Here is a 27,920-nt window from a genome sequence, read left to right on the forward strand (position 1 = left end):
CATTTATTTTATTTTACATGCGATGCTGAGAAGCAAATCCTCACACATACTAGGCCAGTGCTCTGCCACTGAGCCACAACCCCAGCACCCCCAATGTTTTTAAAAATCTGTATGTAATTATGACAGCATGATTTTATTTTGAAGTGTTTGTTCAGTTTTTTTAAAATAACTTTATTCCCCCAAAGTTCAAATAAATCATGGCTTACAGGTTTCTAAGTAGTAAAATTATCTTATATAACAGAAAGCATATTAAAAAAAAACCCAGAAACATGGCTTGAGAGAAAATATTTAATCTATTTCATGAAAAAAAAGTATACAGCTTTAGAAAGAGAGGCAGTAGGTTTCCACATGCAGTATAAACATACCTTCGCTTTCTAAGATCACATGTACCGCACTTTTTTTTTGCATCTCTGAAGGCCACTGTGCTTACTGCAAACGATTAATACATGCACTCAAAGAAAAGACACTGAAGAATACGGTCTTGAAATAAAAGTAGAAATAGTGTTGTATAAAAATATGTCTGTCTACATTAAATATTTTTAAAAAGCACAAATAAATTCTTTTAGAACTAGACCGTACCTACAAATATCAGCATCTGAACTTGTAATTTACGATTTTCATTGCATTTTCAATCAATGAAGAAAAAATAAATATGATTACACTTTGGAATTTTAAGGATGAAGTCAGCACAGCAGACCAGCTCTAGTTTCAGAAAGAAAACCACACACTTTCTCCACACAAAAGATAGGAAAGAATCTGAGTTTTTATAATTTAATGTATTTATGAAATGTTATAATTTGAAGCAGTGATAAATGTATGAAAATCTCAATTACACAGCAAATTTTTATTTCTCCACAAACCACATGTAAAGTAATGACAGTGATCCTAAAATGGCTCTCAATGTATCCTAAGAGGGAGATTTTAAATTTTTTTTTTTGAAAATTTTAACCTATGGGAAGTATAATTAGAACATATAGATCAAATGACAGAGAAATTGATTTCAAGTCACAAAGGGTATTGCTCCCCTACTTTGAAGACTGATAATAGGAATTTAAGGGGAGGAAAAAAATCCCCCCACAAGAAACTCATTCTTCCCTATCTATGGTTACTGACATGACCACAGTTCCTCCCTGAAACTTCTACACAAACTCTGTGGTTTCTAAGGAGCAGGAGGTAGTGTGCAGGGGAATGGTGGTTTCTGTTTTCCAGATGATGCCAATGACGACGGTTCACAGGCGTGGATACAGTACAACGTGTCACACGTAGCTCCATCCCAACACAAATCGGCTGGTGTTCCCTCCCAGTGGGACTAAGAATAATGACTATGAAATTTTAAAAGTGGAAGACAGTTACATGGTGGAGTCAGGAACTTGTCTATTTTTACCCTTAAGAAACATAATTTATTGACTAATGTTTTGTCCTATTTATCTCAACATATTTTTCATGAGCATTGCACAAACTACGTAAAGAAAGAATTAACAAAAATTTTGCTTAAACTGGTCTGCTTAAATCTGAGGGCTGATTTTTTTTTTCTCTACTTCTTAGCACTGAGTTCTCCCTTCACTTATTTCAAATGGAAACCTGTAACCAAACACATTAAAATTAAAAAGGGGTAAATTGTGTTTGTTCAAGTATTTAACATTAAAAATCTGACAATGTTGCCTAACCCTGTGTTTCTTAACCAAGACTGACAGAGGAAGGAATCCTTACCACTTCTGGACAGCTACAAGGATGCTTTTTGGTACAAGACTGTTGAGTACTCATTTGTGCTTATGTAGTGCTTTTTAATGAAAGGTGGATGGTCCAGGGGGAGGAATACTTGGAGATGTCTGCAATACTCTGCTTTTGGTCCTGAGGCTTTCAACAGAACAAAACATCCCTTGGTCCTCTTGAGTGGCATGCCAGGGAAGGACACCAAAACAACAACTAACTCTATCTAGGCAAATGGTCCATGACACGTGGCTGGTATTTTAACTTTACAACTCTAACCTTTGGAAATGATTAAACCAAACCAGCACACTAAGAAAAGGAAGGGCTGTGTCAAAAAGCCGAGTAGGGCCGCCTCCATTCTTCTGTATGCAGACTCTGCCAAAGGAGGCCAGGCTAAAGGAGGCAGGTTGAATATGTGCAAGGGCCAGGGCTTGTCGGCTGTGGAATGTACATAGATGACTCGAGCCTCTCACTTAAAGTACTATTCTTTATATTAACCTAGTGCAAAGAAATGAATGAAAAGCAAACTTTTACTTATTTGGGACAAACAGTGATTTAAGATTAGTGCTAATTCTTCATTCACATAAACTATGTGCCACAGGTGGAAAAAGCAATCTTGGTGATTAATGGTAAATTCCACTTTTAAAATATGTCAACGTTCATCACTTTCTTAAATGGACATACATCACCTTATAGATTTCAGGAATGAGATTTTATACTAAAATTAATAAATTCCTTAGTGCATGCTACTGTTAGTATTTATTAAGCAAGCCATTTAACAGTGAAAAGATGACTGCATTCTGTATAAGAATGATCATTAATCAGAATCACTGGCAGATAATCACTGCTAGCACTTTGCTTCATTTCTTTTAATAGCATCTAATGCTGAAATCATAGGCTGACCCTGGCAAAAACTTTACTGAAATTGAATTGCATGTATTTGTGTCATTGTGGAATGGTCTACATACCAGTATTTATGAAGCAAGAAAACACTAGACTTTACATTACTAGAGCTAATTTGCTAAGGAAACAAAATTTTCTTAAAATACAAATGATCTTATCAGGGTTTGAAACAGTCCTGTGCTAAGAATTGTTAACTCTTGCGGCCATGGTCTTCATTACTGTCCGCAGACCAACTGAAGCCACACAGGTGGGACCAGCACTGGGATTTCTTTAATACACGCATCTGCCAAGAAAATTTGTGGATTAAAGAAGAGTCATATATAAAAGTCTTTGGGGAAACAATTATTCAGACCATTTTAAGGCCTGAATAATAGTTTATAACAAAAAAGCATGCAATTAGATGGATTTAAACTTCAAAAATAATCATTAAGAGTACTGGGTTCTCTGGATTGACGAATTACTACATAGAGCCTGGAAAGATGCCCCTTCCTGAATGTGTGACCTTGACTCTGCTGGTACAACTGCTCACCCCTATCTCAGCTTCTGGTCCTTCCCTCTCAAGGCCATCCTGAGTTATTGTACAAAGCGTTTGAAGAAGCACTGGGAAATGCTTACTACCTAGTTGGAGGCCTAAGAAAGTGTTCACAGAAGTAAGTGTTCTGCATCTTGGCTTTTTAACCTTATACCCTAGTGTAGCAGAGCCAGGAGTTAGGAGACCTGAGCCAGGACAAAATATCTACCATTCACTCTCCTCCCTCGTCATCCCACATCACCTAGCAACTGTGGACACCCAGCCCTGCTCTAGGTATCAACGTCATTTTGGGAGCTTTCTGATCTCAAAGCTGTTCCCTCATCTGCACAAAAGAAACAATAATCTTCCTGTCTAGTTTATAAGGTTATTTTGAAGCTCAATTAAGGCAGTATCTGTTAAAGCACTTTGAAGATCCTGTAAGCACTATCAGAGTGAAACTTCGGGTTAAAACAGGTATCCTGGTGCAAGTTGTTAGGCACGTGCTGTTGGAGTATGGTTCAGGGTATCTGGACCTTCTCTGAAGCAAGTGGATTATTCATGGGTCCAGAATATCTTTTTAAAGTTTTAATATGACTGTAGGCATGCATCTTTATAACTACAGTACTGTTTGGAAAACAATGATATGCTTTATTATAGAACTTTCTCTTCTTCAACACCAACTCTATGGAGAATACTAACACAACAAATAGTTGGTAGATAAAGATTTTCCTGTAAATTTGCAGTTGCAAAGAAAATGTCAAGCCATGTGTGTCTGTGGTCAACTTATTATTATTAACTAAGCCTTTAAGTAGCAGTTTCATTATTTACTAAATGCTAAAAAAAAATTATTACGCTATAGGTACATATTTTTATTATCTTCCCCAATTTTCCAACTTTGGAAAAACAAGTAAAGAATAACTTATCTCAGGGGTATTAGCTCGAAAGTAGACTGGCCATAAAAGAAATGTGAGAACTTCTTGAACTAATCTTCACATCCATGTACACATACACACACATTCATCCACACATATTATATAGTTTTGGGCTGCATTAAGACCTATATATTAAGCTTACTGTAGCTTTTTGAAGACCTGATAATACTCTAACTAAATACATTATTAGACAGTTAGGGATAAAATTGTTTTTCATAGTCTTTGAACTTTGCCAAAGTTACACTTATAGGTGATTAAACACAAGGTTTTCTCTTGTGAATAGGTTAAATATTTGCTTGAGATAGAATACTCAAGATAAGCAAAATTCTTTCCAGGGATCATATTGATCCTGAGTATCAATTTTTTTTAAAAAATCTTACTATTTGTAAAATGATATCACAGCAAGGATAATTCAGGGTAAAAATCCAGGCATTATGTCAAAATGTGTGTAATGTTATCTTACTAGTATTTTAATTAAGATGACTTAACTGAAACTTTAACTCTTTTGAAACCCACTGGACATAACTTGTGCAACAGAAAAGCAAAAGTAAAAAAATAAGAGCCCTAACGAAAAACAGAAGGCAGACATGGATCAAGAAGTTTTAAAAATAAGCTTTATAGTGCCTACTCTTATATAAGAGGTTTATGTTAGTTATAAATTCTAGAATCACATTTATATTGCTTTAGTGTGATTTATTCAAAATCATACTAATCCATTATAAATAAAATTTTTAGTGTATAAAACAATGCAGACTGGCAGTGGGTAAGAATAAGAATGTTCAATAAAAGAGTACTCTGAAAATCAAGAAAAGCATTTGCTTAAAACTAATCCAAAACTCTACCTAGGCAAGTAAAGGGAAAGCTTAAAAAGTAGTTTTGAATTTTTAATGTACACAAAAATATATAAACATATTCTGGGTATTATACTGAAAAATAAGTCATCAGTTATTTCTACATTAGCAAGTTAAAACTCTATTTCTTTTAGAGAGTGAGACTATTTATGTCCTTATACAGGAAACGAGCCAAAATATTCTCATCCTGTCCAAGTGGAAATGAGAAGTATGATAAGTCAATGACATTAAAAAGTAATAAGGTCTATTCTCCATAAAAGAGAAAATTATGTTTTGGTTGTTTGTGGAGGGAAAAGGTTTAATGAGGTAATTACATACAATTTTAAACAGAATTCTTTTTTATTTTATATTTTTCTGTAAAAGTAGTTTTTGTAGGCTATTAACTAATCAAAGTCATGATCTATACATTCTCTTAAGAGATTTCACCAACCTTCTGAAACAAGTAAATACTATGTTTCAAAACTGTATTTCCCAAAATATACATAAATGAGCAGACAATGTGTTTAAAAGATTACACTTCAAATTTAGCATTGTTTTTAAAGAAGGGGAAGCATATTATGTCATATTGTCTAAAAATATAAGGAGGGGAAGCATATTATTCCATATTGTTCATAAATATTTATTAAATAAATAAACATGGTCCGCCTGAGGTTTTTAAGATCTTGTAAGCTGATTAAATCACAAACATGTTGAATCTACTTTTGGAAAAACAAGAGTAAGTTTTTAGATAGTTATAAAATAAATTGTGATAACAGTAATTTTTTCTAAAAATCTCCAGTATTCTCAGTAGCTATTTTTTTTTTAGAGTTCAAAAAACCAAAAACCAACAAAACAGTATATGTTTTGGCTCTAATATTTTAAAAAGTAGTTAAGATATACTATACCTGTGAATTACACAAAAGTACTTCACATTGAAAATTTCAATATGAAGACTTAAATGTGATCTTAAAAACATCACGATCAACAATCAAAATTTAAATTTTAAATATGGGAATCAAAAACCCCAAAACCAACAAATCTGCATTTAAAGCTTACAAGTACAACATAAATTTCTGAAACAACATACATACCCATTTATATCAGATTCAGCTGTCACAATAAATTTTTTATCACAGACAGTAATGTGTCCTAAGTCCCTTCTCCTTGAAACTTATACTATTTCTGGGAGCCATTCATTATCTAGTGATAATGTGTTCATTCAAAAACCAAACCAAACCAAAAAACAGTTAAGGAAGAGGCCTATATGCTCAACTTTTTCTGTATAAAGTTATAAGGCATTAATAATGCTGTATTAAAACAACAAATAATTTATAATAAAAATAGATCAAAACTCTCTTTTTAAAAAAATATTTCAGCTGAGAAAATCACAGAAGGGAATAAAGGTATATGTAACCACCACATGCTCTAAGCATCTACTGTAAAGAAAATAAAATATATTTTTTTCTTTTTTGGCTTAAAGTAAACCTTATGCCTTAAATGGCAGGTATCCTTACACAAACATGTAGACTGGAGCTTAGGTCTATCTAAAGTTACTATAAAATTTACATATGCAAATGTGTTTATTTCTATTAATAAAGGTAGAAAAAGTTAGTTAAAATACTTGGTATGATTATATCAGCACTGCAAATTATCTTATAATATTCTTTATAGTGTAGTCTTCAGGCTTTTGCCAAATAGCTGCAGAGATTTCATATCTTTGTCTAAATGATGGTCAATGACATAGCTAATATAAAAGCAGAATGAATTTGTGTACAATAATAAATAAGCATAGCTTTATTTTAATTTTAGTTGCTAGAACTGAGCAATGGGCGTCTTGAATCCAGAAACAGAAATAAAATTTTTTCTGTAATGAAAGGAATGGAGGACAGGGCTTGTGACTAAGTGCTGCTAGCTGGCTTGCTAGAATACATACCTGAGCTCTACTGGATCTATGTACCCTGGTTGTGTGTAAGTTATCTCTAAAGGCTGCCTGAACAAAATTCCCTTCATCATGCAAGCACTGCTGTCTGCACTACAGTAATAGAGAAACACGCTGATAGATACAACTGCTGTAAGTGATAAGCAATTGCCAGGAATTTGCAGTGAAATCGTTGGTTGGTTGGAAATGTTCTCTATGTCTCCAGATGGTATCTGTCCTTGAAGAAGCCACTCATTGCCTAGAAAATAAAAGAAATAAATTGTTAAGATTGTATAAGAAGACAAGTAGGAGACTGGAAAAATCTCAGGGAGACAAGATACATTCAATCAACTAATATTGATGAAAGTTTCTAATGCTGGGCACTGCAATCTGGGGCAAAGGCATAAATATAAATAAGACATAATGACCACAAATGAGCCCCATCTGGTGATTTCTATATGTAATTATTACAATTCTTCCTTTGTTTAAACACCATAAATCATAAACTTAATTCTACTGAAATCAAGCTGAATATTACAAATATGGCTCTAGATCCTTAAGCCCCAAATTTCAAAATGAAATCTAAGCAGGCTAAATAAACACAAGCTATGTGAGATAACAGAACATTTTACCACAGAGACACAGAGACACAGTACAAAAAGAACTTCATCTAGAGAATACAAGTGTATGTACAACTCCACAGTGGCTTTTTAGTTAAGATAATGGTAAATTCATTATTTTTTTAGTTAAGATAATGGTAAATTCTTAGAGTAATAATAATAAAAATACAGATAATGCCATGTATACAATCTCTGAGTCCAAACAATACAGAAACTAAGATTTTTTTCTACCTCATTTTAATAGATAAAACTCATCTTAGACTTAGATACTAAGATCATCTATATAACAAACATTCAATAAACCACTAAAGAACTTTAAGCCTTCTAGTATTAAAATTCTTAACCGTCTATATTCATTTCGAGCCTTCTCTCTGAGGAAGGCCTGTGTCCTATTGAGGAAGCAGTACTGCACGGACATTCTGCTCACAGGGGCAGACACCAGGAGTCAGATTTGGGAAACACAGCCAGAAAGTCTTCCTGCTAGAGAACACTCAACATCTCTCACGATGCATCAATGACTTGGCCTTTGTACAAAAGCTGGGTCCTCCACTGAGTAGCCATGAGACACTTTTTAGCTTTCTGTCTCTTTTCTTTGCCTCCTGAGGAGCCACAGACTCAAGAGCCTGCCTCTATTAGTGTTCTCTCCTCTCCCCTTTGGTTGATTGCTTCTAATATTCGGTTGACTGAAAAATGAAATTTGAGAAAATTTAAGACACCCCATTGCTCAGTTCTAGAAATTGCAATTAAAAAAGTTAAGAAGAATAAGGAGAAGGTGAAAGGGAAGAATGGGAGTTAAGTGCAGAGAGTTTATGCAGGAGTTTTTCAACAGGTCTACAATTCTCTTGAAAATTCTTTGGCTTTCTTTACTTAGTTCTGGACTGGGAGTATGCTCTACTTAATCCTTGATTTCACCCGATAGAAAATTAGCACAGAATTTCTTAAATTTTAAAGCCAGATGGGAAAATAATAAACTGCTCTATTTTAATATTCAAATCAAGAAATAAAAGAAAATATTTCTTTACCTATTTTCATATATATGACATTAAGGATCTGTGAATTTATAATATATGCCAGAGGGTTTTTTTTTTTCTGCTTTTTTTTCTTTTGGCTTAAAACTTTCACATATGCTAACCACTTTAACTGTCTCAAAAAGCAGCCAAAAAGAGAAAATATCTTTTAATCCTAAGTGTACAAATGTATTCCATAAAATAATTTTCAAAATCTTGCCTAAAAGTTTATTTGCCTGTATGTAATAAAAATGGCACAAATATCTTGGACAAGTGATGAAAGAGCTAAGTATTTTCCCCCAGACACTTCACTTTAGTACCATTTGTATTTTATATCCCAATGACTTGAGAGTAATTCATCTGTTTAACAAAGCAGAGTTAAAAATGTTAATCTGTCAACATCTTATTTTAAAAATCAATACGCTGCTCTACAATTACACAGAGAGAAATGAGATTAATGATATCCAGCTGATGCACCACTTCAGACCTGGGGGCACAGACACAACAGTTAAACCAGCAGTATAGGGTCTGCTGTGAAGCCAGAGGGCTGTGGGACAACTCTTCTGTCTACAAAGCTAGCTCCAACTCTCTGAGTAGCGCATGGCTGCCCCGCTCCTTGTAGGGAGTGAGGGGGTGGTTTCCCTGTAGGCTCAGTCAGCCCGCCCCAGCCAGCCTCCCAGTCTCTAACTGGCATCTACACAGCTGGCCCACCAAGTTCTCTTTGTCCTCTTGATTTAGACTTGTTGAGTGGCTTCTGTTCTGAGAATGTATGAAGGTAAGAAGGCATGAAGCCAGGATTTGGGTAATGTACAAAAAAAAAGTGTGTGAGAGGGTATGAGGGAAAAAGAGTTGGGGAGGAAATGGAAGATTGAGTGAGAACGTGTGAAAGAGCGTGGGAGACTAGGAGAGAGGATGATCATTTGAGACAAGAAGTCCTACTTTCAGAAGTTCTGGACCACTACTATCCCACTGTAGAACTGCTGTCCGCTACATTACAGATGATGGAAAGCTCTAGAAAAACTCTAGTAAAACCAGGCGGTATGCTTATTCCATAGCATCCATGAATGAAACAAGAAGCTAGCTCACACTATAAAGGGCAGGGACTGCGTTAAGGTGACTAGACAGATGAGTTACAGAAAAAGATGTTAAATAAGGAGGTGCCACTTCATTTCTCTATTTCAGACTTTAACTTTAAAAGATTCTTTTTGGGAACAAAAATGAAAAAAAAATGAAGAACAAGCTTAGAATATGGGAAGAAGCATAGGCAAGTCCATTCTCTAAGAAACTGCTAACAACTGAGGTGTAATTCAGTGAGTTACACTGTCCTTTAATAAAATGGAGGAAAGGACCTCTGAGATCAAAGAAAACTGCCAATGTGGGTTAGATCTAAATTCATTTTTTTCATATAATCTTCCTCAATCACTGAGTAAAAAATAACACATGATAAATGAGCAAAAATTATTGTATTAAACACAAAAAATTTATTAAATATTTTCATACCTTCAGCTGTTAGAAACCAGCAACTGGATACTCCTTCAGTTAGCTTTGCTCCTGACGGGAGGTCCAGTCTGAGCTTGAACTGCAGCGTCTGCCCAGGACAAGCAGTTACTGTGGAAAGCCCAATGCTCGGGGCAGATTTAGGCAGTTTGGGTACCGTCTTCTGTTTTTCCACTAGGAATGGGCCATCTACCACAGCATTTTCAGATCTGAGGACAGGGAGCTAGGAAATCAAAAAATCTGTTATTAAAGCACCAGTACTGTACAGCAATTGAGAGTGAGTTTATTTTTAGATTTCAGTAGGAAAATGAATTTCTCTATCACTGAAACTGTCATTCTAGTCTGAATTAGAAAGTGTTTGTCCTGATGCCCTCCAGATTATTCTGTGAGTAGAGAGAAATGTTCATCTTAGCAAAAAGAGAACCAATACTTATAAAAGAGTAATTGTCCAGTTATGTTTATAGGTGGCAGGAAATCAAAGCAAGATTTTATGAATTTAAATGTAGTAGATATATCCATCCCCTTATAATTTGTAGCCAAGTATGTTATTCATCTTATAACAGAGATCTATGTGAAGAAAGATGACAGCTTTGATGGTAAACTGTTTTTTTATTTTAAAACATATTCTTTGCAGATTACTAGAATTTTAGAAGAAACAAATCTTCCCCCCCCCCCAGGTAAAGGTGATTCATCAAGAGGTAGCAATGATAGATACTTCTCTTACAATTCTATTATAGACCATGTCCACAACTTTAAAATGTGGATTCTAAAACTTCCTCTGGCAGATAATTTGGTACTGGATTCACCATAGGGAACAAAGATTACACGATAATCTCAGGATCACTGCGTAACACTACCCAACCCACGTGCCGTGTGTATGTAGTATGTGCTGGTGTATCTATATATTTAAAAACAGATCTGATTCCTTCCTTTTCTCTTGAAGGTTCATCAAATTCTCTCCAACTCCCAGTCTCTTTCTCAAACTCTCAGCACAGATGGAACTTATATTTTAGGAATGACAGGATATCCTCAAAGCAGTCCTGCTGGTCTGGTTATCACAGAACACCTCGGAGGAGGGCTTACTATACCACCTCCACGTGTCACCTGAGCCACTGGAGATGGTCTGACTCAAAGCATCTCTGTCAGTGCCATGGCACCTGAGTACTGTTCTTAAAACCACACCCTCAACTTATGCTGCAGTTCACTTACCACAGAAACTGTTCTTGTTTCTAAGTCCATCACTTTAATTTGGTGATTATTGGTATCTGCGACATATAATAACCGACCGTTCTCTCCAACACACAAGCCTCCTGGCTCATTAAAAGATGACTCAGTAAAACTGGAACTGAAAACATTATTTGTGTCTCCGGTTCCTGCTAATGTTGTACAGCTTTTTGTTTTTGGATCCACAACTTTAATCTAAAGAAAAAGAACAAAATTTATGTATCTGAAGATCCACCTCAGGCTTGTATAATGGAAAGGTATAGCATCCAGAAAATGTTAGAGTTTTGGATTGCCATTAAATTATCAATAAATCTAAAAAAAAGTAGGTATTTCCTTATTCTCTTGAAAAGCCCAACACTTATAATCTAAGAAGAGGTATTCCACCCCAAGAACTAAAAACTGTGTATTTTCTAGGTGTAATCTTGGATAAATTTTTTTCTGTAATTAAAAATAAATATTTCTATTGTTTTTCTTTACAGTGGAACATACTTTCACAACTGAACTGACCCTTTTCTCATGAGCATCTAGCACTGACAGAAGATTTGAACTTCTTTAATGACATCAGTCACGTCTCAAACATATTAAATTTATGATCTCTTATTACAAAGTGTTAACATTTGTTATCTATGGATGCTTTCTAAAAAAGAAACATGCAATGGGAACTAAAGCCACTAAAAAGACAAGTGGGGACGCTGGTGGAGATGGGATTTCGTGGCAGCAGGCACTGCGAAGACGAGAGCTCAGAAGCCCTCGCCTGCTAGTTGACACATTATCTTCCACGCTATTTGCTTTCTCCTTATTTCCTGAACATATTTTGATGGATCACAATTCATAACTTTTTTGCGGGGAGGGGTACTGGGGATTGAACTCAGGGGTGCTCTAGCCCTGAGCTACATCACTAGCTCTTTTTATTTTGAGGCAGGATCTTGTGCTATGATGCCCAGGCTGGCTTCGAAGTTGAGATCCTCCTGTCTCAGCCTCCTCAGAAGTTGGGACTCCAGGTGCGTGCTGCTGAACCCACACAATTCATAACTTTTTATTATAGCCAAGTTTAGTGCTTTTCCTGCTTCAGATATCATCATAATATCTTGCCAAAGAAAGGACCAGAAGAAACACAGAACAAGCTGGTACATAGCTGCCAAGGGCTGTTGTTCCTCTGTATTCTGGAGTGGCACTTGTAGGAGGTACACAGATCTTTCAGCGTTTTAAACACCACAGGCAAAAGCAAGGCATTATATAATTCTGTCAAGACTCACCTTGTGATTATAGGAATCTGCCACATAAAGCAAATTTCTCTTTTTATCCCACGCTACTCCAAGTGGGTGTTGAAGCTTTGCACTGAGGCCTACTCCATCGACATCACCAAAAGCAAATAAATTCTTTTATTTTTTTTAAAGAGAAAGAAACAGCAGTTATTAATTTTTATAATGTTTGTTAGAAAATAAAGTGAAAAAAAAAAAAAGAAAAAAAAAAAAAAAAAAAGAAAATAAAGTGAAAATTAATATAGCTGTATGTGCTATTACAGTTAAAAGGGAAAAGGCCTGTCTTTCATACAATCAGGGCTGGACACTTGCTGTAGACTGGCAGGGACTCACAGGACTGTGGCCTGGGCTGGTTTTGGTGCATCGCCACTCTACTCACGCGTGGTGAGGAACAGGCTAAATCATCGAATCTGGTGCCCTTTTCAACCAACATCTAATATGCGCTCTTCTCTTCTCAGTGAGCAATATTCTATCCCTTCTTTCTCTCTAAAACCTTAACGTTTACATGGTTACATATCATCAAGTAGCACTGATTTACTTTTCTTAGTTGGCTTTACTTGTTTTTCTTTATACTCATATTTTCTTAGGCTTGACCTTCATTTGATCTCATGAACAGGCCAAGAATGACTTCTCCTAAGTTTCATTAACTCTGCACAATTCAGGAAACTGACAGCTTGATCAGTGACTGGGCACACTGCAAAAGTGACTTTCTTTACCATGGGATCTCTTTCTCCTCCTACGAGGTGCTTCACTGCTCCATCTTTCAGCGAGACGGTTCTCACTGTACTGCTCTCACTATCTGCTACAAATAGGCAGCTCCAGGGATCTTCAGAGGCCAGAGAAAGACCTGAAGGTTGGGCAAAGCCCGCCTTGTGAGGATACGCATTGTTTCGATTTTCCTCATTTCCACTTCCAGCAAACCGAAGGCAGGTTCCTTTTTTTAGCTCACTGAAAGACAAGGTCATAGATGGCATCAATAGATGGGATATTGTGCCCAATATAGTCATCCAACAATTAATGAAAATGATCTAATCAATGGTGATAGCACTGTAAAAAAAAAAAATCAAAATTAGTGATCTTGGCCTAGTGAAACTGTGCTAGTCAGCCTTCTCTGTAATTTTCCAAACCATTACTTATTCAGCCACTGGGTAGAAACCTTCCTACTTTTCTTCAACATACACACAACTGAAAGCCCTCTCAAAGGCCAAACAGGAAATCCCCGACAGGATTGGAATTATAAAAATAATGGTCAGATTGTTTGATAAAGTTTATTCCCAGTTTAATGTCCTGACTGGTTTGCTGCATGAAACATTAAGTTCCGAAAGGAAACTAACAAGACTACCTAATTCGTGATAGTTTAAAGCTTACATTTTCATTAAAAATGTTTATGCTCTTGTGTAAAAATAGAGAATAACAAAAGGAATTAAGTAATAGTTTTTGAAAGAGAGCCAGGTCAGGCATCACTACTTTAGGAAAATGACATAGGCTGACCTTACTGCATTGACTACTGAGTCACATCAAATCAACTTCTTACATATACTAGGGAAATGTCCACTCAGGATACTGGAATGATCCTTTTTGTGATATAGAGAAAGTTTTACAGGTTAGTTTCTAAATTCATGCATAGGGAAAAAGCTGACTTAAAATGTAATATACAAAACAAATAAATTGAAAGGTAATTACTATTAAAAGTCTAAATACTTAAAAAATGAACCCCCTTAATCAAATAAAAAAGAGTGAGAAAAAGCAGTACATTTTAAAACATTAGGGGTCATTACTACTTGAGGACCAGTCATGAATAAAGATAATGCATCCTTAAAACAAAGGTGAGGGTCAATGTGAACCAAGTGTTCATTTTCCTATTATGAACAAGAATGACGATCTTACTTAATTAAGAAACTTAGACAGCCCTTGACCATTTATGTCCAAAATAGCCATCACCCAGAAGAACATATTCTGGCAAGCTCCATTACTTCTGTCTGCTGTTTACAATTAAGCCTCACGTACGCTGCTGGTAACCTCTAGCCTGGATAGCACTGACAGTCTCCTCGATGGCATCTCTATCTCCAGTTTTGTCCCAATCTGAATGCTGCCAGGGTTCTTTCAAAATCACAGAACTAATCATGTCACTCCCAGCCTGACCCTTTCTATAAAGGCTTGCAGAATGTCCAAATCTCTTAAGAGGACTCACAAGGCACTGGGTGATCAGCTGCCACTGACATCACTGGTGCCAGCTCTTGCCTGGAAACTGCCCCTGTCCCCCTGTGGAAGCCCTGCTCCTCCATGGGGTCTCAGTCCAGTATGCCTCTTCCAGGAAGCGTTCTCTGACACTCAACTCTTACTCTTACTTATATTCAGGACAATTTCAACATGAAGACTGCTCCAGTGATTCTTTTCTACATACACTGTTTTTGAATTGTTTGCGATCTGATTCTTCCTCTGTAGCCCACCGAGTATGGCAACTGCATGTTTTCATTTTATCTTTAATTTAGTGAGCATATCCTTTCATCTCTAGTCCTAGCACTGAGTGTATTTAATAAATATTTTTATATGATTGTTGTAAAACATTACATAAATATGTTTCAAAGCAACACACACACACACATATACATAATATTTAGAATACCTGATATTTTCAATTTTCTATATAACTGCTCCTTTCTACTGATAAAGATAATTGAGAGGACCTTACTTTCTATGGTGATTTAATGACCTTTATGGTCTACTGACTTTTATACTTCATTTATTCTACAAAACCTTACTGAGTACCAGATACATAATTAGGTACAGGGGATGCAACAATGAAAGGGACAGAGCTTCTTTCTTTAAGAGATGGTCTAGTATGAGGACCTAGTTAAAGAAGGGAGAGACAGGAAGAAAAAGAAAGGCTGGGCAAACTTACAAGCACAGTGATGGAACGATATCTGGATTATAGTGAGGCCACAGAGAAGGGTGTGGCCATCTATACCTGGAATGTCAGGCAGAGGCAGAAAGGCTCTATGGGAAAAGATCTGTAGAGACACCACCTTTCCATTCTCATATACCCTATGTTGGCAGTAAATTGACCTGTGTTTATGGTATGTGCCAGGCATTACACTGAGCTCTTCACAGGTTATTCATTATCAAAGAAAGTATAGGAGATCAATATGAGTAAGGAAACTGAGGCTTAGAAATCAAACAGATGAGTTCTCCTAAACTCAGAGTCAGTCAACGGCAAAGCTAGGGTTCAACTCAGGCCTGACTATAAAACCTGAACTTAGTGACCACTCTGCCACGCGATGCTCCTCCATCTGAAGGAAGAACAGCAGTTACTGGAACTATGTGTCATTAGTTAAGGGCTCACCAAATATTTCTAGTTCTTTTTCTGGATGCTCAGGAGGACAGCTCTTCTGGGCTTTTAGAAGCCAGATGTGATCACAAGACTTGCTTGGCTCGTGAAATGTGAGTAGAGGGGATGTGTGTCACTTTGCAGAAGTTTAGGGGCCAGTGAGTGACTCGCCACCTCCTTCCCTCATGATCTACCTTGATGATGGGCAAAGCTCTAAAAGGCAGTGGCTTCATCAGCCAGGGTGGCAGAGCAGCGCTCCCCAGAGAATCTGCACAGTGAGCAAGGAAAGTGTCTTGCTCTGAGCCAGCAAGAACTGGGTCTCATTTGCCCTGGTAGCATAAGCTAGAGTGTCCTGCCTAGTCCAGTGGGCCTGGTGAGCATGGCAACCCTGGGGGAGGGAACTCTGAGCCGTTAGAATACAGTCCACTCAAAGAAAGATGCAGAGACTTACTTTTTCTTCGGTAGTTTGCCAGAGTCCAGCAGGAGTGCCCATATCTGATGGGTCCCTGCCATGGCTATCCATAGGATGTCATCTCTCTGGACCTCTGAACCTTTATAAAAAATAATAATTACTATATTCACATCTGGTAATATAAACACTCCACTTGTTTCAGAAATTTAAATTCATGAACAATAGCAATATATTTATAAATCACAAAAGAAAAAATATGTTTTATGTTTTTATGTTGCTTTTGAAATTTTTCTGTTTTGTGAGAGGTTCACTTCTTCACTTATAAATTCTTTTTCTTCTTTTCATTTCAGTAGTGGGATTGGACCCAGGGGCATTCAACCACTGAGCTAACTCCTATACTTTGTCCTTCCATCCCTGCCCCCACCCTTTTAATTTTGAGACAGGGTCTTGCTAAGTTACCCTGAGATTCTTCCACTTTGGCCTCCTGGGTGGCTGGGATTATAGGCGTGCGCTACTACACCCAGCTCAGACTTATAATTTCATCTGGAATTGTAAGATTTCACGATAATCCAAAGTGTTAGGATACACTAAAATTATTCAACACATGTATACAATGTGTAATAATTAAATTAGGGGAATTAAAATATTCTTAATAGACTTATGCTTCTCTGCATTCTGAGCACAATGTTTTTAACTATCTGATTTCTTATCATATATAACAAAATAAATGAGCTGACATACTCTTCAAAGAAATTCTCAAATATCTAGAACAAACCCTCTAGGTTATACTCGTTAATAATAGCTTCTTTGAACAATTTCCATGAAAGAACAGAACTTTTAAGAGTTCAAGAAATGTGTATTCCATCAGAGTCTGTAATTCAGACACAAATCAAAACAACTACTTAAAAACCCATGGTTAATTGGTTGTAACTTTTAAAAAAATTTAGGACTGACATACAAAAAATAAAACCAAGACTGTAATATATGACAACATAGCTTTTTACTAAACATAATTTTCTTTTTTAGAAAGTGAACGATATCACAACTTATTACAATGGGACAAAGGTCTACTTCTCAAATTAATTCTACTGTTAAGATATTTTATTATTTTAATTTAAAATGTATTCTAAAGTAATTGAGGCACTATAACTAAAATAATTTGCTCAGACATTATCTTATAATAAAAGGAATGTCTTAGAAAGGTCATGTTATTTATGTTTCCTTTAATTTTATGTAGTTTGTATCCAGGAGAATTTTTTTTTCATTAACTGGTATCTCTTTCAATTTAACAACAAAAACAAAAACAAAACAAAACAAAAAAACACACAACCAAACAACTAACCAAAAAAACAAAAAACAAAAAACCCACAAACAAACAAAAAAATGCAATGATGAGGATCGTCCTCAAATAACTGTGGCTGCCATGTGCCAAGCACTTTCCAGAGCTTCATTACAGTTTCTCAAAAGCCCGGTGAGAGAGATGCTGTTAGGAGGGCTGACTTATAGCTGGGTAAACAGGCTCGAAGAGGTCAGATAACTTGTCAGCCTCACAGAGCTAGCCAGCGAAGGAGCTGGACTCTGAACCCAGGCAGTCCACCAGAAACATCAATGCCCTTAATCATTTCACATGCTACTTCTTTCTCTGTGCTCTTAATTGCTATCCAGTAAAATCTAAAGAAAAATAATTCATTTAAACTTAGTATTTCATACTCAAATATGTCTATAATCATAAATTAAGGTAAAAATGACACTGGTGTCCATACATTCTGGGAACTGAGCCTCTACTTACCTACCTTAAAACTAGATCAAAAGCTTTCCACAATTAATTTTTAACATTCCGCACTGCTCCTTCAGCTACTCTGGAGCTACACTCTGGGACTACTAGAATGACTGCAACACTGACGCTAATACCATATTCCATTACCTTAGATACACTGAAAGGTCCAAGGCCTGCGGAGCACTGGGACAATGCTGAGAGGCAGCGACACTCAAATGTCAGCCACAACCGTTACGGCATGACTTTGGACCTTAATTTTATAGCATGTCATTTTAGGGGAGTCCTAAGGCATTTACAGACTGAAGAGCCCTTGAGAAGATGGCATTGAGGGTAAAAAGCAGGACACATCTTCCATGAGCACTTGTTAATTTTACAGTGAGTGTTACTAAGCCTGTCTCATAACAGAGGATACTCACAAAGGGCTGGTTTACAACTGCTTATTTGTGTTCAATCTACCATGAACGCAAGATTATAAACTTCTCAGCATTAAGCAATGAAAATGAGTTTATGCTCCTGCTTAGATGACGGTGATAAGAACTAAAGAAATGGCCAAAACAAAAAAAACAAAAACTTGAGTAAGTGACATAAACAAAAGGCACAGAAAGTCCACCAAATGAGCAATTCTCATGAATTTTAACTTAATCTGGAAGGTTTTCTAATCCTAATTTTCCAAAGCCCATATTTATTCAATAACATTTTTAGAATCCTATCTGAATGAAGCATCATAAAAGATAACGGTTTCAAGTCTACCACTCAGTCCTCCCATTTCTCTGAATAGAACTAATTATGCTATAGAGTGATGGGCCACTAAAAGAAGAGAGTTCTGGACCCTTTCTCTATTTCCTTAGCTGTGGAACCAGGTGGCTTTGGCTTTGAGTTCCCATTGTATCATTTGTCCAGCCTGTGTACCTCCATTTCCTCATCTGTCAAATGAGAAGATCTTGTCTTGGTACTTGGGATTGAACCCAGGGGCATTTTACCACTGAGCCACATCCCCAGCCCTTTCTATTTTTTATTTTGAGATAGGGTCTCACTAAGTCATTGAGGGCCTTGCTAAATTGCTAAGGCTGGCCCTGAGCTTTTGATCCTCCTGCCTCAGTCTCCTGAGCCTCTGGGATTACAAGCATACGTCACCACACCAGCCAACTTTTAAAATTTTACAGAGCAACTATTAGAAGCCATGAATAAATTTAGATATAAAGCCTACATAAAAATGAATTCTATTTGTATACCATCAAACAAATACAAACAATTTTATAATGATAATGTTTTAGAAAACACCAAACCCCTATGAGCAAATCTAATGAAGGATGTACGTGTCCTCTTCAAGAATCACTATCATGGTGGCAAAATTACGGATACACTATTCTTCCAGCTTCTCAGGTCAAAGCCTGGAGTCACCCTTAATCCTTCTCTCACAGGGCACACAGGATCCCTCAGTAAATCCTGTTGGCTCCTCATTAAAATATATCCAGAATCTGAGCACCTGTCACCACCTCGTTGCTCTAAGCCATCATCAGGGAGTACCGCAAGGAGCACCCGCTAGCTGGACTATCACCTTATCTCCACATGAACGTCCTCCCCTAGGAAAACCGGGGCAGGGTGAGTTAGGCAAAACCAGCTCTCAGCCTAAGAGCCCCAACTTGGCAAAAAAGAGCTATGCTGGTGCACATCTGAAAGGCCAACCACACAGAGCCTCCATGGTCGAGTTCTCTGAACAGGTCAGTCCAGCTCAGCTGGGCTCACTACACACACCAGCAAAAGCCTCGCAGTAATGAAGTGTGAGCATTTGTTTAACCTTGGTCTCTGGGAACTTACTTTCTTCAGAAGCATCGCAATGAGAAAAGCAGAAGAGCAAGGCTGTGAGGCTGTGGCAGATCTTTGGGATTCTACACATCAAGCGACGAGGAAGGCGGTGCAGCGACCACCTAGAACGCTTCCTATGTTTAAGGCTCTAAGTGCTGTACCCGGGTTCCTTACTTCTATTTTACAACCTTGAGAAGTCTTGTTATCATCATATTCATTTTATAAAAAAACTAAAATTCAACAAGGTTAAATAAGTTGCTAAAACTCACATAGCTAAATCTGGAAAACGAGTTCATCAGTGAGTCTGGCTGAATTATTAGTGTTGTGATAAGAAAGAAGTACAGAGGTGAACCTGTACTCTTCTGTTCAGTTCTTTGGTTGGCCCCTTTCGTTCTGCTCTGACCCACAGATGGCTCTGGACACACAGATGGCTCTGGACAATGTCCCCACATCTGTTTTCAGTGTGATCACATAGATAAATCAAATGTAGCACATTTCCCATGGCAGGATGTGCAGCTAGGCTGACCCTGTCTGCCCTTCTCTCTGTAGACCCTACAACTTGTGTATGTATGGCTGGATAATCTAACAGTATATTTTCTAGTTCTCTGCCTTCCCATTTTTGTTATGGTTCCTATCATCAGTATCTCTTTGTGACTTTCATGACAAAACTCTCTTGTAGCAAACAATGACAACTGCAAAGACTCACACAGAACTTTCTATGAACTGATGCGCATTCGTGCTCCTAATCCTCCTGGCCTTGGGGTGGGTGCTACCTGTATCTTCCCTGCTGATGAGGAAACTCAGGCATGAAGAGGCTACAGGGCTCGTCTCAAGTCCATAGCTGCAGAGATGGAGGGACTCGGAGCCCAGGCAGGCTAGCTCAGAGTCCATGCCCCACGGCACCACGAGGGTCCACCTTGCAAGAAGTTTTCACCTGCCTGGTGATCTGTTTCACTGCGAGCTGCAGAGTCTGTTGTAAATAAAATGTGTTTAAGAAAGGAAAAGAGAAATGTGGCCAATGTCACCTTTGATGACTCTCCAATTTACACTGTTCTCCCTAGAGTTTAGAATCTCTAAAGCACACGGATGCATCACTAGGTATGGGTATTACTTCTGCTCCTTCTAAGAAGAATAGTAATCAAGAACATTTCCATTTTTAAATTAACAGTGTACTTGGTATTATTGACATTTAGAGACTCATGATGAAAAGTAAAACAGTAAAAATAAAGACGATACCAAAACTGAAAACCTTTTATAACCTTCAATAAATATTATAGAAATAGTTTCAGAAAACAGGAATGAAACCAACAAATGTGAAAACTATCTGAAATTTAGTTTTTATAAATTTAGTTGTTTTAAGCCATTACGACTGTACTCTCTTGGTGGCCTCTGAAATCCTTCTTGGTGCAGACAAACTCGTCCACAGCTTCTACGAAGCAAACCCTCAAGCCAGGAGGGAAAAGCAGCAAGTGCACAGGAGAGACCCGTGACAACCCTGTGACAGCTGTGGGAAGGCAGAGGAGGAAGGCCACAGTGGGGAAGCCATCTGGTCTTCAGCCAAAGACCTAGGGACACAAGTAGAGGTCTCATGCTGGGAGAGAAGCGAAACACTTAGATCAGTCACAGACACAAGACAGAATTCAGCTGCCAGAGAGGAGAGACAGCATCCAGGTGCTCAGGAACTTCCTATGAATGAGGCTGGACCAGCCTAACAGACACCCCATCCCCAACACAAGCCTAGTGCAAAGTGACCGGAGGAGCAGTCTGTCCCTGGGGGAGCTGTGCGGAGAGAAGTGCTGTGTGGCTCTGCTGTGCTGGGTAGCTGGAAGCTGACGGTGGGGCACCTCAGCCATCCTTCCCTGCGCTAGGGCCACAAAAGGGAGCAGCTGCCCAGGTACAAAGAACAGAAAGCTGCGGTACACTGACAGTAACCACAGCAGTAATGAAACCCAGGCCTGCTCAAGCTTCAGCCCCAGGTGACAGCCTCCTGTAATGTGACATAAATGTACAGTGGCACACAAAATGGCCGGCATATAAGAAACAATGAGAGGTCACTCTTAAAGGTAAGAAAATAAATTACACATTTTGGAGTGATAAAGAAACCAGTGGAACCAGATTCAGAGAAGATGTGAAATTTGGAACTATGGAACCCAGATGTTAAAACATCAATGCTTACTGAGTTAAAGATTAGAGGAAAACACAGTCAATGTACCAAAACAGTTGGGAAACTTCATCAGAGAAATAGAATCTCTAAGAATAAAATGGAAAAGTTGCTTTTAAAAGAAGTCATAATATTGGAGACGAAGAATTCCTCATCAGCTGACTAAGTGAGGCCGAGGAGAGTTAGTTAGTGAACCTGACAACAAATCAACAGGAACTACCAAACCAGCACAGGCTGAAAGAAGAGTGAAAAAAAGAGAATACAACATGCAAGAGTTGGTGGATATGACATCGACGAACCTGATGTACGAGCAAATCAAATCCCAGAAAGAAGAGAGAGACAGGGGCAGAAAAAATTAGTTGAAGAGGTAAAACGGTTAAGAATTGCTTGAAAATAAAGGATATCAAACCAGAGATCCAACTCCAGGCGGGATAGCTCCTAGACATATGGAACTCTGGGAACCAAAGGTAAGAGCCTGAAGGAATCAGAGGAAAATACACTTTACATGTAAAGGAACAAGAGACCTCCTGTGGAAAGCGATGCCAGCCAGAAGACCAAGAAGGGACACCCTTAAAGAACAGCAAAAGAAAACACTGTCAATCAAGATTTATGTATGGAATAAAAATATCTTTAAAAATATACAAGCTAACCACGTTTTCAGGCCAGAATAAAGGCAAAATAAATCATGGCAGCAGACTTGAATGAAAAGAAACTTTAGAGGCAGTTCTTCAGGTAGAAGTAATGCTGACAGACACTTGGACCCCTAAGAAACAGCCACTTTGGAAAGACAGCTGGCAATTTAATTCCTACACATTGCACAAGAGAAGTAAATATGCATTCACACACTAACACACACACACACACACACACACACACACACACACACACAAAACAACTAAAAACTCCTGTACGTAGCTTTTATGGGGGCTTTGTGAATCGCATGTCTATCAACCGGTGAAAAGGAAACTGGGCACAGGAGGACAATGCACCAGTTCTCGATAACAAAGAAGAACAAACTTCTGATAAGTGGAGCAATGAGGAATCTCCACAGCATGAAGCTGAAGGGAAGAAACTTGACAAAAGACACTGCTGAGGAACAGCAGACGGGCAGCTGCCAGTGGTGGGAGGGACTTGGTGATGGTGGAGAGACTGAGCAAAGGGGCAGGAGACAAATTTTTAGGGTGATGGAAGCAACTCTGTATCTCGACTGTGGTTAATAGGTATAAGACTGAATGCATCTGTTAAAATTCATAGAACTATATACCTAGCAAATTTTCTTTATGCAAATTATACCTTTGCTAACCTAAGAAAATAATCTTACCAACATCAAGTCAATGTGACAAGAGTATAAAATCTTTCCTCAAATTTTAGATATAAAGATGCAACAACTGTTTTTCAAAATAAAAATCTATTAGTCACTGCATAAAATAATGCTACAAAAATTTCTGATCACTTAATTATTTATAAAACAGAAACATTTTATGGCATTTTATAGAATATTCATGGAAGTAATAAAAATGTATTACCTAAGCACTAAGAACCAACACTATAGATAATCAGACCAGCAGGATAAATAACTGGATTTCAATCATTAGAGGTTTTATAAGAAAAACTAAATTTCTATCTAGGGAAAAATGCTGATTAAAGGGCTAAGGAAGGTTAATGGGATTCAGGCACATTATACTTTTATAAATGATTCTAAATCAGGTAAACGCTAAAGTACTTAGAGACTGGCAGGGGTTCTGACCTCTGTGATAAAACATTTTTCAGGTTATTGTCTGGCGTCAGTGGAGTCAATGCAGACCTGATACACATTTTAGAAATATGGCAAACTATCTGCTAAAAAATGTATTTATTGAAGTCAGTAATAATTTTTAGTGCATGATAAAGTTCTGGCCATATATAGAGTGACAATCAAATAAAAAAAGAAAAAAGATGAAACTCACTTTTGTAAAAATCACTTTATGTTAATCATTTTTATGCTTTATCACCGTGACAGCACACCAAAGTTACATATGCAAAATAGACACATACACTCACAACTTACATATATATTTAAAGTACTCAGAGGATTTCAAATCTGTTTCTCTATTTTCACCTTGAAGTATGTTGTTTATTAAGCTGGAACCCTTGGTTGAGTACATATGTTCAACTATGGATTTGTCCTTGTTATTTTTCATTCTCTTTACCTCATCTTTACTTTCTTTTACTGTTTGTTTATTTGCAATACTGAAGAGTAAACCCAGACAAAGTACCTCGGAGGTACATCTCTAGCTCCTCCCTCCTTTTAAAAATTTTGAGACAGGGTCTTGCTAGATGTCCCCTGCTAAGTAACAACTCGACACTCTTGCCTCAGCCTCCAATAATAATTCAAATATATATGAACCACTGCAAATGAAAGCAAAAAATTGTTTCTACTTTGAATAGAAGTAGAATAGTTTAAAAAGATTCAGTAAAGGCCAGTAGTTAAGTCAAATTGTCGAATTAAGTATGAAAACAGAAAGAATGAGTTAAAACTTTTTTTTTCATAAAAACTGAGTAGAGGGGCTGGAGTTGTGGCTCAGTGGTAGAGTGCTTGCCTGGCATGTGTGAGGCCCTGAGTTCAATCTTCAGTACCACACACAAGTAAGTAAATAAAACAAAAATGTCCACTGACAACTAAAAATATATTTTAAAAAAACTGAGTCAATTTTAGCTCTCAGATGTCTACATGTGTTTTTAAATTCTCATCACACTTTAAGGAAATCAAAACAACACATTTTGGGTAGTAAAAGAAAGACTGTCAGGTGCTGCTTAAGGAAAAGGCTTTATTCTCATATCAAAATATTGGCTAACAAGTGTACATTTATATGTCTTAAATTAAAAGACAGTATTTAAAAATTTTTTAGATTCCTAAGATTTTTTCCTATATGGTCAATTATTGTACTGACTCACCACAGTAAAGAGAGATTCTACTGTATTTATGTACTTCTGTTTTTCTTTCACAAAGCATTGGTAGATTAGAAAGAAACTATCTCTAATGAGATAAATAAAATTTGATAAAAAATTTGAATCAAAGGTAAATATGTTAATATTAAAAAATGTCATGTTGTTCATTATACTTTACTAAAGATAAATTTGTCTATGAGTTTCCCAGCAATCAATACAACAAGGCAAACAGTTATGATTTAACTTAATAACAAACCTGAGAAAACATAAACAACCTAATACTCAGGAAAAAGAAGTATAGTTACCCATAATACAAAGACCAGAAAAATTTTCTCCAGTAGACAAAGGTCACTTATAAGGCAATAATTCAAAATGTCAGCAAATATTTATAGTAGAAACTCTATGTCCTACAGGGCTGTGTTTGGAAATAAGTAACGTGAATATATACACACATTACAAATATAAATGAATATTATGTTTATGAATTGATATATTTTTAAAAAATGGCATCATGCTAAAATGCAAGTAAAGACAAGTACAGCAAATATCCTATAATCCAATTTTCCATATTCTGACAATATACATTAATTCAGAATTAGATTCATGCAATTAAATTAAGAGTAATTTAAAGCAGTGGTTCTTAAAATGTATTGAGTGACACACCACTTTGAAAATGTGATGAGAATCTAAATAATTCTTCCAAATCTTAAATAGAATTTCTGGGAATACACATAAAATGAGTACATATCTTATAAAGCCTACCCACTAATGTCTTGGGCCAGAGTAACCACTGTGGCTGCAGGTCTACCACAGAGCCGAAGCTGCTTTCTCCTAGCCAGCACTCTGCAAGGGACTGAGCTTACGTACATTCACCTTACCTACCTCTTGCTTCTCCTGCCACGGGCCTGAGTGAAGATATTTTCAACTCTAAGTTAAACGCAGAGCCATGCTCTGTTGAGCTGAGGCAGAGCTCATCTCCTTTCTTAAAAACTGATCAAAATAAACAAGTAAGTTTCAAAGAGATGCAACCTGATGGAGTGCTTGACAATGGAGCCAGCGTTTCCTTGGAGATTGATTTGGGTGCCTTCTCACTACAGAGATTGACAACCAGAAATCCTATACCATAAAGTATGATTGAAAAAATTTTAGCCTAGACAAAATTTAAGGACTCTGGCTATTAAATAAATCCAACTTAGTAAAGCATGCAGGAAAGTACCTTCTGTTTTTAAACAATGTAAAATACATGATACATAGTGAAAGCTGAATTATGGTTCCCAATTCTTCACTTGCCATGGCCTCTTTGTAAGCAAAGTATGTATCCTTATTCTCTGACTTTGAACTTGGTTATGTGACTCGTTTTAACAAACGTATGATGTTATAGTAGGTAAATAGGTATGGCATGAACAAAGGCTTAAAATGTGTATAACTGGGCTTACCCTCTTGCACTTCTGCTTTGTTAATAGAAGAATATACCTCAGATAGCTACCGGTCCATGGAAGGTGAGCACCACATGGACTAGATTTATACCCAAACATGCTGATCAGCTAAACCCAACTCCATAAGTGAGCAAGAAATAAAGGTTTAGAGCTGCATACGGTGGCACATGCCTGCAATCTCAGCAACTTGGGAGGCTGAGGCAGGAGGACCCTTAAGTTTGAGATAGGCAAGAGCCCTATCTCAAAATAAAATAAAAGGGCTGGAGGCATTACTCGGTGGTAGAGCACTTGCCTAACACAACAGAGGCCATGGGTTTAATTTCTAACACTGCACATAGGAAAAGGAAAAGGAAAAGGAAGAAAGGTTGGTTAGTTTAGGTTTGTGTGAGTCTTGCGATAATTTCTTGGTGGCATTATTGAGGCAATTACTAATAGACAAAGATGATACAAAGTGGCAAAATGCAAACATCAGTAGCTACATTGTTGTATGAACTCCTGGCTGTAAATAATTTTGGGGGGTTAGGGGATGTTATATATTAAGTGTAGAACTTTTTTCTCTCCCTGAGAGATGGAAATTACATGCCAAAGCAGGAATTCTCATTCACTTTAACTATGTTACTGACAGCTACATTTCAGACTGCTTTTCCATCCATAAGATTTATGTTCTGCTTTGCCATCTGTAAGATTTATGCTCAGTGTTGTAGCAAAGGCAAGGAGGCAGCGTGATAAATGTTGGCAAGGATTTAACTATGAAATTGTTTAGAATTTCGAATGCATGGTAATAAAATGGAGATGAGTTTTAATTAGTTTATTATAATTTTAAATTCTCTACATATGACGTGTCCCCTCTGGCCTGGGCCTGGGATGTACTGCTCCACAGTGCTGCCTCCCTTAGAGGATGACAAAACAACTCATTACTGTTTAGAACAAGAATTCCAAAAATGGAGTTCTCAAAAATATATTCCATGTCACACTAAGTTAAATATATTACACGTCCATGGTACTAACCCATTCATTTACTTTAATATTAAAAGCTTTACAAAAGCTAATCACAATGGAAAAATGCCTTTGAATTATAACTAAATTGGCAACATAATAGAAAATTATCTCAAATGTAAAGCAATTCAACAAAGCTAACATGTATTGACTCTTTGACTATATAAGACTACATGAACCATTTATAAAGCCTCTCAAATTCCATTTTTAATGGACTCTGCTAACTTCTTTATTTGTTTTTCTGATTTTAGACATGTAAATAACCATCTCTGTACCACTAAGGGCCAGTAAAAATAAGTGTACTAATAAGAGGACTCCAGGATTTCTTTGAATGAATTAATATAGGTAGAAAAGAACATATGAACAATGTTAAGTCTTGTTTATTATCAATATTTGCATATTCAGTAGGGTTAATGTTTTTAATTGCTCAAAAGAAGCTATCATATTTCAATACTGTACAAACTTTTTAATATAAAGAAAAAGCAACTCCCTCTTTGCTTTCTTGACTTCTTTTTCAAACTGGAGTTAATAAGGACACTAAGTGATATACTTCATAAATTGTCTTCAAGTCCTGAAACTATAATCCTTTCAGTTTTCTGAGTATTCTTAAACTAAATATGTTAACTGGAAAATGCTAAGATAAAATTTTTAAACTTTAAGTT

At 36.9% G+C, this 27,920-nt stretch overlaps 1 protein-coding gene across 2 annotated transcripts in view; it reads right to left on the reverse strand.

Moving 5' to 3' along the window:
• Window positions 1-274: 274 nt before the first annotated feature.
• Window positions 275-27,920, reverse strand: part of Nhlrc2 (NHL repeat containing 2) — a 58,107-nt gene continuing 30,461 nt past the window's right edge. The window contains exons 6-12 of one of the 2 annotated variants that reach the window (XM_013356548.4): window positions 16,194-16,293; window positions 13,131-13,362; window positions 12,409-12,531; window positions 11,138-11,347; window positions 9,932-10,151; window positions 6,820-7,063; window positions 275-2,896 (exon numbers count right to left, since the gene is read on the reverse strand). In XM_013356548.4, the coding sequence (XP_013212002.2) occupies window positions 2,884-2,896; window positions 6,820-7,063; window positions 9,932-10,151; window positions 11,138-11,347; window positions 12,409-12,531; window positions 13,131-13,362; window positions 16,194-16,293 (1,142 nt within the window). In that variant the 3' untranslated portion in view covers window positions 275-2,883. Of the gene's footprint in view, window positions 2,897-5,227; window positions 7,064-9,931; window positions 10,152-11,137; window positions 11,348-12,408; window positions 12,532-13,130; window positions 13,363-16,193; window positions 16,294-27,920 lie in introns of those variants that run through there. The other variant, XM_005320689.5, reaches the window with a different exon arrangement.

Source organism: Ictidomys tridecemlineatus, chromosome 1 (assembly GCF_052094955.1).
Source record: "Ictidomys tridecemlineatus isolate mIctTri1 chromosome 1, mIctTri1.hap1, whole genome shotgun sequence".
NCBI lineage: Eukaryota > Metazoa > Chordata > Mammalia > Rodentia > Sciuridae > Ictidomys > Ictidomys tridecemlineatus.